This window comes from Rhopilema esculentum, chromosome 15 (genome assembly GCF_057945365.1).
Source record: "Rhopilema esculentum isolate cy_ngs chromosome 15, ASM5794536v1, whole genome shotgun sequence".
In the NCBI taxonomy this organism is placed as follows: Eukaryota; Metazoa; Cnidaria; class Scyphozoa; order Rhizostomeae; family Rhizostomatidae; genus Rhopilema; species Rhopilema esculentum.
In genome coordinates this window covers 5,160,239-5,170,748 of record NC_142829.1, presented here as the reverse complement: position 1 = coordinate 5,170,748, position 10,510 = coordinate 5,160,239, and the positions used below count along the sequence as shown (strand labels likewise).

General features: G+C 34.0%; 1 protein-coding gene across 1 annotated transcript; it reads left to right on the top strand.

The window, feature by feature from the left end:
• The first annotated feature begins 1,271 nt into the window (after window positions 1-1,271).
• LOC135685241 (collagen alpha-1(XII) chain) lies at window positions 1,272-9,292 on the top strand. The gene is made up of 8 exons (XM_065201111.2): window positions 1,272-1,431; window positions 4,859-5,024; window positions 5,660-5,889; window positions 6,624-6,815; window positions 7,409-7,657; window positions 8,057-8,214; window positions 8,432-8,637; window positions 9,184-9,292. Exons 1-7 carry the CDS (start codon window positions 1,380-1,382, stop codon window positions 8,603-8,605), a joined length of 1,221 nt encoding a protein of 406 aa, XP_065057183.2. The 5' UTR covers window positions 1,272-1,379; the 3' UTR covers window positions 8,606-8,637; window positions 9,184-9,292.
• The last annotated feature ends 1,218 nt before the right edge of the window (window positions 9,293-10,510 follow it).

Sequence of the window (10,510 nt, the reverse complement as noted above, 5' to 3'; positions counted from 1 at the left end):
TTAAAGTAGGTACAACATCTAGCTAAAATGATCTAGCTTCACTACAACTAGTTAGAAATAACTAAGTTAAATAGAATTTTTTACACGTGATTCTCTTTTATCTAGAAAACTATACATAAATTAAATGCTTTTGAAAAGTCTATCTATAATACATGTTAGCTATTCATTTCTTCGATGCTGGAGACCTATTTTTCTACTTTATTGTTTCCCTGTGCTTTTATTGTTGTTTTTATGTTCTTTCAATCCAAGACACTGGAGATTCCAGCTCAATGCAGTAGACTTGCAAACTATGAAATGTGTTTTTGTAAGCATAATTTCAAAAATAGGATTGAATAAAGCGAAATAATTTATTTTTGTTTTGTTCCAGTTCTGCACGATGCTATAAATGACGTCATGATACTTAATCAAGGGTTTAAATCGAATAGCTGCTTGATCTCCTGTGAAGCAATGCAACTCAACTCAGTACTCAGAATTCAGGCTTTCTTTATACTGTCCCCAAAGCACAATGCTTTTTAAGTTGTTTCATGCTCAACGCGCGTTGTGAACGATAAGCTAGTTGAATTTAATCAAATACTTCATGCTTTTGTAGCAAATGGAAGGGTCTAGAATATTGTAAACCTCCAGATGAGCCCCCACACAATTAGTACTCAACTCGTATAAGCCATAGAAAGCTTTTTAGGAGTTACTGAGGTTGGTAACAGTTTAAATTTGAAAAGATTTTTAACAAAATTTCTCCCGTAACTTCACTTCGAATATAATATAAAACAAAGAAAATATTGTATCTTTCCTCCATTTTATCCAGCAAAAAAAAATTTTATACGATTGCAATATATCGTGATAAGGATGTATGTGGCAATGTTCGTGTAAAGTCCTGAAATCGTGAAATATTTTCCTATAATGATAATCATGATAATCATTAATAACTCCTCATCCCCTTCTGTCTACTTTCCTCTATCTGTTTGTCTTCTTTATTTCTTCCTATTCCCCTCCTCTAACGCACTTTGTATCGTAACCTTATCTATATTAAAGATTCACTTGAATTGCATATCTTTGTGATTGCTATCCTATCTCTACGCAATCAAAAACAACCTATTGTTTGAGAACGTCATACACCAGTCCTACGAGCTTTACAAACAGATTATTCTTGACACCCGGACAACCAGTTGAAATAACAAAGAATTTTTTATATTTTCAGGCTTTTGCTTTCTGTTTGCTAATCAATTTAATAACAGTAGAATCTTGCTTCCTTTTTCATAGCAAATCAACTTTCTTCCTGTCAACATTGTTAAGTGGCTCTATAAAAGGCATCGCTGGATCCGCTTTGCTTCATTCTGGTCTTGGTCTGCTTCGTTTACTATCGATTCATTGCACAAGACAAAATGATTCTGCCAGTGCTGCTTATAGCTTTGGGTTACATTGGAAGTCTTGAAGGTAACATTTTAAATTTTTTCAATACATTTTCATTAAAATATTTCAATACAATATTCCTGTTCGATGTCTCGAATACTTACCAGTAGAGAATTTCAACACATTTTTCTCTTTTTCAATGATTTTTATACAAGGTGTATTTTCATTCTATGATGTTTTTCAGGAATGGAAATTTTAAGTCATATTCCATTTCAGGATTTCCTTTCTTAGTTAATCAGATATCATCACATTATATGCAATTTATTACTTTTTGGTTGAATTTTATATTAAGAGTTATATGCAGCAATTTACCTTCAATATTCCTCACCATAATAAAAGCTTTATGCTTCCCTTAACTTTACCCTTTGATGTTAGGAAAAGACGTATACTACTTGATAGCATCGAGCCTTACCCTAACCTTTTGTACCATGATTAGTGTGAGATATATTTTTGCAAAAACTTCTGTGTTTTATTAGTCAATATATATTTTTTTACCAGTTAATTGCAAAGTTTATAGAAAACTAGCCGAAGTATAATGTCATCTAGATGCATACGTTAAGTTAAATCTCTGACAACGCGAATGATATCAGCAGTGTACAAACGACGAACAACAACTTTCAAAGCTCTTTCATTAAACATCTAATCTCTTATCATCTTGTCTAGATGGTAAGAAGCTTGCAGTTTTGTAATAGTGCAGCGTTTTGCTTTCTAGCAGTGCCAAGTTTACTGCAAAGACACTTTTTTCTCTATAGATCTGAAACATAACTTTTTGCTGTCATCTTATTCCTCTCAAGTGAACCATACTACAACCTTTTAGATGCTTCATTTCTATTTAGACGCTATTACTTGTCATCTGAATGATTATGGTCTAACCTTTTTCAATGACAAGATTGACCAAGTTGTCTTGTCAAGTAAATCACTTAATTGAATATACCGTCTGGCTGCATTACTTTAAACATATTGAAAATCAATTTCTTTATTTCATGGTTAACATTTTGCGATTTTCGTATCAAAATTATCTAAAAAGAATACATGAAATGACATGTTTTGTTAAGCGTAAAAGTTTATTTAGCTGATCATACAGATTGCAAAATTGGCGCCAGTGTGGCAAGCCTGATGCTTGTCTCCAATACAATTGATTATGTAACTGAAATTGTAAAGACAAGATTCTTATTGAGTTTTAACTTTGACTTTAACGTATTTTAAGCTATCAGTTTCATCCAGCTTATCGAGTTCCCAAACCTATTCGACAATGCAATTACTATTTTACTCTAATCTATATTCATCAACGCATTCAGATCTTCAATGAGATGATGAGTTCATTATTTTATTAGAAGAAGGGATCATAAGAGTCGTTAGAAAATGAGAAATTCTTTTTTTGCAGATGTACTATACTAACCATGAAAACTGATTTGATTTGCGGTCAGTTTCTTCTCTAGATGAAAATATGTTTAATGTACTATTTCGGAGTTTTGAAAACTTGCTAGCTGATCAAACCCAGAAAATATTTCAGTTCACTTCAGCTCATATTATTTAAGTTTTCTACCGCCGATTTATAAATCTAACGATACAAACAAATAACTAAACTACAAAGATGATTATATTACAGAAAAATTGTTACAGTATACAATAACGATATACCTTAAAGAGCTATTTGTCATTTGCTGAACAAAATGAGTTGCAAGTTCCTATTCACAATAACACATTGAGGCACTATTTTACGGTTTAGATAAATTTCAGGGTCAGCTAATCCAATGGTTGTTGTTAAGACACCGAGAAGCTGTGCTTATCGAGTAGTGTCCTCGTCCTTCCTCTCAATTCCATCACACCTCGTGGGAATTGCAGGGCTGGTGACTCTCCTCATTTTGAGTGACAGCTCCTTTATGTCAGTGACACGACCCAACAAACCCTTGGATATTTGTAGTCCGCGACCTAAACCACTGAGCCATTCACACCCCTGTATAATACAATTGCAGCCACGGCTACCTTTTATTATAATGATTTCTTAATAAAAAAATGCGCTGAAGCATCTTTTATTAACGTAAACAGATGAAAAATGCAAGGATAAACTTGACCGTGATTTACATGCATGCTCTTTCTGCATTAATATGATTTTACTTCTATTTGAGTTTCCGTAATATGCCGAGCAATATGATAAGTCAATGCTAAACTTTAGTGCTATATCTCTTATCTATCATTTCTATTGATGCTGCTATCAATGATTGTTTTTCAATCTACTTTGATACTTACATACCAAATCAAACAGTGCAAATTATTAAAAATGCACTTTGTGCGTGTCAGTTATAGCGAAAATAATAAAAGATAATCTCTTCATTGACTGGATTTTATTGTTATTAAATTTTGCTTTGAATATCAAAAATACAAACAAGGAACAATATATTCTCCAAGTGATTAACAAAATAATAAACATAGGAACCTTTTCTTTTCTTTCTATTTTATTTGAAAAACCGCATCAAGGTTATGAAGTTTATGAGATTTACTGACACGTAAATTTTTATTGCAACACCCCAGAACAGCTGTTTGCATCTGGTGTTATCGAAAATGGAAAGGCCATTCTTTTAAGAAGCAATATTTTCTTTTCAATTTGAGTCATTCTACGTTCTGTACTTCACTAACAGCAATGTCCGTGAAATTCACGGCTTTAAATGTTTTTAACACTTAACTGATCTCAACAGTTATAAACAGCCCGCACTATTATAGCAGTATCAACGTTATCCCAATCTGTTTATAGGACACAGAGCACTGAACAGGAAACGGAAAGCAATATTTATCATAAGTAGCTAGAGTTAGAGGAATATAAAAATTAAATTTGGTCAAGAAAGAAGGCTTTGGATCATAGACTGCTTTTATTTGATGCAACAGAATCTTGTAAAAATAGTTATAATTAGAGGTTAAGTATGGGTTCATTATGGAACAGCAATGATAGCAAATGCTTATGTTATATTCCAGTGCTTAATTAGATATTAGGGGGGGGGGGGGGGTTGAAATGAAGGAGAATTGGTACTATCTTTTTACATCAATTAATATCGATAGCTGCCTTGTGAATTCTATAATTCTCGCCTCATTTGATACTAATGTGGCAAAACTTAAAGATGATTTGAAGTTGCATGGTATAAATTGATTTAAAGTTGTATGATTATAATTGATATGCAGTTTTCTGTCAAATTGTTGATAAGCTTTATTCTTATGGTAAAACTATTTGTTGGGTTGTAAAGACTAATAAAAGTAACAAATTGACAACAGAAAATATCATTCTACTAGCTTTCAGTCTTATACCTATTAATCAATGTTTTTTTACCTATATACCCAATTATAAAGCAAGGGTTGTAATAAGTAGAATGGGCTGTGAAAGTTTCCGAAAGATCAAATTTAGTACTCGCTTTTTAGTTAGGTTTGGAAAAAGCAAAAACCATTTCAAATTTTATTGCAGGAGCCGCTACGTGCGAAAGAAAATGGAAGAAAGTTGGCTGTTTTCACGACAACATCTTTCCAGAGCGCCCTCTTAAGTATGAGCTTTTGAATCGGCGAGATCCATATAATCACAACTTCGATGGTCACATGATCAACTGGCAAGATTACCCTGGAACCCTTTATTCGTATGTATTTAAATACGATTCTTACTGTATGTCTTTTTATGTAAAGGATACGTTTGAAGCAAAGGTAAAAGCTACTGATGATTAAACCTGAAATGACCATCAATATAGTCAATCACAGGCACATCATATTCTGTGTCAAAGAAGCTTATGCGATAAAGCTAACACAGAAATTGAATAACTGTTTGGCCAGACAATATACCACTCGTAGTGTATGTTGTGATTTCATTTTCCAGCGAAGATAAAACCTCAAGGTGACCTGAGTATGAAAGCAGTGTTTTAAAGTTAACTTGACTCTTCTTCGGTACTATGAAAATAGGCTATAAACTAGTTATTGTAGTTATGTTATGTTAAAAAGTTACTCTAGAAATAATCGTTTTAATGTTTATACAAGAGAAAAATCAATAACCTAGCTACTTACATATAAAGAAGATAATTCTTATCAATGTTAGATAAGTTATAAGAAAGATATCAGTCTTGTCTGTCGAAAGTTATCATACTCTTGGTCAGCTTTCTACTTCGTTTTTCTTATCTTCTAAGAAGCAGTTGGCTTTCAAAATGATGATAATCGTCAATCTAAATTAGGCTTGTATCTTCTTGAATGACTTGATACCGGCTTAAGTCTCATTTTGACATAGTCTCTACTGCAAATGTGCTGAACTCACAGAAGCAAAAGGTTACACGCATTTTGGCTTGCAATTCTACGGTGAATGCTGGTCGGGGCCCTCAGCAAATGAACGATACAATATGTATGGCAAATCTGAACGGTGCATTGGTGTTGACTACGATGCCTGTGATGACTCAGCAGAAACTGACTGCATTGGCAAGGACAAGACAAACTATATTTATCAACTGGTTGCAAAGAATGGTGAGAAATATCATCTTAAAGGCAATCTGTCACGACGTTGATTGGTTATAAGAGCAAAGGGATTTTTATTGTTTCCAGTACCCCTTTAATTTATCGCATTGTAAAAAATATGGCGGAGCGCTGGAATCGTGTTTAGGCTATTGTTCCAGCTATTGTTCTCGTTAACCAATCCACAACGAGACAGATTGCCTTTAACTGGGCATTTTTGTAATCCTGTCATCTTATAGCCTACCCGTCTTATAACATTAAACACCACGTAACAGCCCTAAGACATACATCAGGAATAATAGTTTTCTTCTTTACCAACCTATTTTCCAACATCCTCATTGATTTGGCATCAAATTTAGTTTTTTTCTTGATAATGTGCATTCTCTTATTATTTAAATAATTACGATCATTAAAACACTATAGACATCTTTCGAACTGTTTCTAAAAAGAAACCATCATATCTTGAAACACTAACGGCAGTTTATAATGTCTTATTCGATAGGCTCTTTCTTCTATTTGTTCGATACTTAGCAACTACAAGGTGACACAATTACGAAGCTTTGTTCTTGTTATATATTTTTCCACACTAACAACATTGCTTTAGGAGAAAGAGGAGCCGAAATGGTACTAGTTGGGAAAAGAAATAAAGTTGCATGCGTTTATTGTTGTTTGTCTTTACATAGAAACTCCATGCTGTCTCATTGAACATACTCATTGATAATTATAACAAATCTCTTTCTATCAAGAATCGAAGTTAATCGATGGAGGCTACTCTGAATGGACAAAATGGACCGAATGTACCAAGACCTGCGGAGGAGGAGTTCGTGTAAGAACAAGATCATGCACCAATCCTTCTCCATCGAGTGGAGGAAAAGACTGCACCAGCCTCGGTGAAAGTGAAGAGCTTGAAGTATGCAACAACCAGGCATGCAGAAAGCGTAAGAAAATTCTTTTGTGGCTCTTATTTTTTATGTTATATTAGTATTGCCCTAACATGGCACTTTGATAAACTTTAGGACTAACTATGAGCTCTGTTCTCTACCTGTTTTAATTGTCAGCAAGTTTCTAACATGATAAATTTATAAAAATGCTTAGACATTCTGCTTCCTCTATCGTCAAAAATATTGCACTTGGCGCTATTGTCACTTGTAGGACTAAGTAACGAATTTAAACACTAAATGAGAAATAACAACTTTGTTTCTTGATCTCATGCTGAAAAATCAATACCACTCTAGACATACTTTGCTTACTGACATTTTTTCCAATAACATAAACTAAGGGACTATTACATACATTTTGCTTGTGCTACATTAATTTTATAAATTGTTAGAAACTAGCCTTTGGAATATCTTCCCTCTACTATAAATTATATGTTCAGTTAAAACAAGGTTTTGTATACACTGCTCGTTCGAGCATACCTATTCGTTATGTTGACTAATCAAGTGCAACACTACTAGCTTGCATTGAAAACAGCCTGCCAAAATGTGCAAAACATTAAATCTGTAGTCTAATGATATTACTTTGGTCACAGCGTGCAAACGTGCAATTGATCTTGGTATCATAATGGATGCATCAACCAGTGTTAAGCGATCGAACTACAACAAAGTGAAAATCTTTATCAAAGAGCTCAGTGAAGACTTCGAGATCTCAAAGACTGGAACCCACTTTGGCATCCTTCATTACTCAGGCAGTGCAAAACTCGACTTCACAATGAGAGACTCTCAATACTACAACAGAATCAACCTAAAGGCAAAAATTGACTCCATTCCTTACTCTTACGGTAACGCCTTTGATTATTATTGGCCTCATGAAGTTACTCCTTCATGAAATTGCTAAGAAAGTCGTTATTGACAAACATTTTTTCCTTTTTGATTCTATATTTGCTAGATATCATCACAAGGTACCGCATCTGGGGTGGGGCTCGCAGGGTAAGGGAACCAAGTTTCTTTGCATCCTGTTGAAAAACTTTTTCGCGTTGAGAAAAGTTTGCCAGGGAACAGTTGATTGCTGTGGTTGGAAAAGGTTTAAGCAAACAAATAAGATTTCATGCCCAACATCCCGAAATCTGAAGATTTGCATGTAAGTGCAATATTTTCTTTGTTTTAATGAATTTCTTGGTTCATAAAATCTGCAATACGACTGCATTTTAACAAAGGCTGTTTCCTTTTTATCTTTACAGGCAGTACTAGAACAGACAGGGCTCTGAGACTAGCTGACCAACAATTTTTCTGCTCGGGATGCAATCCTGCTGGAAGACCACAAGTCCTTTTAGTTATCACTGACGGCAATACAAACAAAGGATCAGAAGATCTTGGAACTGCATCGCAAGGAATGAAGGTTTGTAGCTGTATCCAGGAACAGGACACCATTTATATTATCCTTCTTCTGGAATTTTAAACATTTTATCATGCTTCTATGGGAAGGCAATGAATTACCTTTACTGGCAAAATAACTAGATATGTATTTCAGCTTTGTCATTGAATTAATCAACAGCTTTTAGTTGCAATTTAGGTATTTGAGTTATTCTCTAAAAGTTTTTTCCTTACATTAACAGGACAAAGGAGTTACCGTTCTATCATTGGGAATCGGTCCACAGATCTCTAAAGCGGAGCTAGAATTGATTGCTTCGGTTGCAGACGACAGGCATGTCTTCCAAAGCAGCTCATTTGATGAACTGAAAGAGAAACTAAACACCATTCTAGAAACTGCATGTGCAGCGGTTCGCTAAAGGCACCAGCCTGTCAAAAAAGGAGTGTCAAGGTACTTAATAATTATTCCCATGTAAAGGTATTCTTCCTATGAATATTATAAATTTTCAAACAGAATAAGCCTTACAAAGTACAGTCTCGTCACGTTGAGAATCGTCATTGAGAATCGTCACGTTTTCATCGTCACACTCAAGCAATTAACAAAGATGCCTCAGCATTTGTGAATTTCGTAGAAAAAAAACTCGTGATTTGAGACAATTTGAACTAGTTAAAAATATAGAGGTGTGGTACCTGATGCTCCATACCATTGTAATTCTACAGTTCATGGATTGCTATCACGAAATTTGTCGATCCTGAACTGCTCGAAGTCAATGACTTCTAAACTGGATTTTCGTAAGGGAAAATTTTTCTGTATTAAAATTTTTCGCTAGGTTACAAAAGCAAAAAAGTCGAGTTTAGAAATGACGACTTGAGGATTGAGGGAGGTTGGAAAAATATTTAGGGAAAGAAGTAGAGGAATCGGAGTTATAGGTCTAAGTTGAGAAGAAAGTCTGTTTCTTATTTTTTAAATTCATTAAACATATATTTCTACTTTCAGGATTTCTTGAACATTCAGCTATGGAAAGAACTTTATCATGTTAGAACCTGTATTAAATGTATCACTGGAAGTAAAAATCCATCATTTAGAACTATTGGTGATCACGAAATGTTTTATATATTGTCGTTGTACAGTCTACATCTCTTTCCGTTGCTTAATATTTATAACCAACACATAACATCTGCCAACAATGACATAAAAGCTTTGTTCATTACCGATCGTACTTTTAATAAGGTCGGACCAGTGCAAGAAAAGGAGGCTTAAGGCATTAAAATTCATATTTTGAAACTTTTTCGTAAACTTATATTTATGTTTCTTCAACATTAGAAATTTCAGAAAAAAACAGGCATATAAGCCAAATAGCAGTATGTGAAAGTTATGCCAACAATTCACTTATCGCATCCTTTTGAAATATTGATGCATTGTTTCTATTTTCAAGAACAGCACACACAGCATGGTGGTGTATATTTTAAAAGCTTTCTTACACCGACTTGATCTTTAAAAAGTAAAGGAATCAGATTATAATTATCCAAATGTTTCTTTTGAAAGTTTTAATCGCATTGCAAGAAAATCTTATTGTTTGTAGTGAACTTCAGTTCAGACTATTTCTCTCAGCAAATATGAAGTTTATAGCATCAGCTGTAAAAACAGTTTTGTGGCAATTCAGAAAAAGTTTATTTTCGAGTAGACATACAGCTGAGATTTGCAGGTACTTATATGAATTTGATAGAAATTAACAACCATAGCGAAACATTATTTAGACGAATGATTGGCCTAAAGCAAAAATGAGAAAACATCGGAGAAATTTTAGAGCCTTCTTGTTTTTAGGTCGTTGAAAGTTGTAATCTAGCCATCTTTGTTTGGAGCTTCAATATATGAATCAAGTGCACTGGATTAAAATACAAATGAATGAAAATTTTATTTGTTGAAATGTCGAAGTTTTTAGTTTCGCTAAGAAGATTTTTCAAGAGATGGCACGCCATCGCCAAATAGGCATTCCAAAATAAATTTTCTGCCAAAATAACACCCTTTTTAAACGTTAAAAACCTCTTTACATTAAGCGCATTTAGCCTGCAAATGCTGAATGCCCTAAGACAACAATCAGGTTAGATATTGCAATGAAGATTTGTAGACGTATTACTGTTATTTTGGCTCTGTTCATCAACTTATGAACAGAGACCGAATTACAGAGGTTTGATGGGGAAAGTGGCTATGCTAACGTGACTTTATCAAAGCTAATTTGTAGTACATTTAACTAATCTTCGCATTTCGGGGTATTTAGTGAAACCTTTTGGGTTATGGGACCTACGTTTAGGAATCATTACAT

What these genes read in the sequence shown, in the direction of transcription:
- LOC135685241 (XM_065201111.2), top strand. Translation starts at nt 1,380, where the DNA reads ATGATTCTGCCAGTGCTGCTTATAGCTTTGGGTTACATTGGAAGTCTT. An exon ending in TCAACTGGTTGCAAAGAATG is followed by an intron (nt 5,890 to 6,623) that starts GTGAGAAATATC and finishes CTTTCTATCAAG; the next exon opens with AATCGAAGTTAATCGATGGA. An exon ending in CTCCATTCCTTACTCTTACG is followed by an intron (nt 7,658 to 8,056) that starts GTAACGCCTTTG and finishes TTATCTTTACAG; the next exon opens with GCAGTACTAGAACAGACAGG.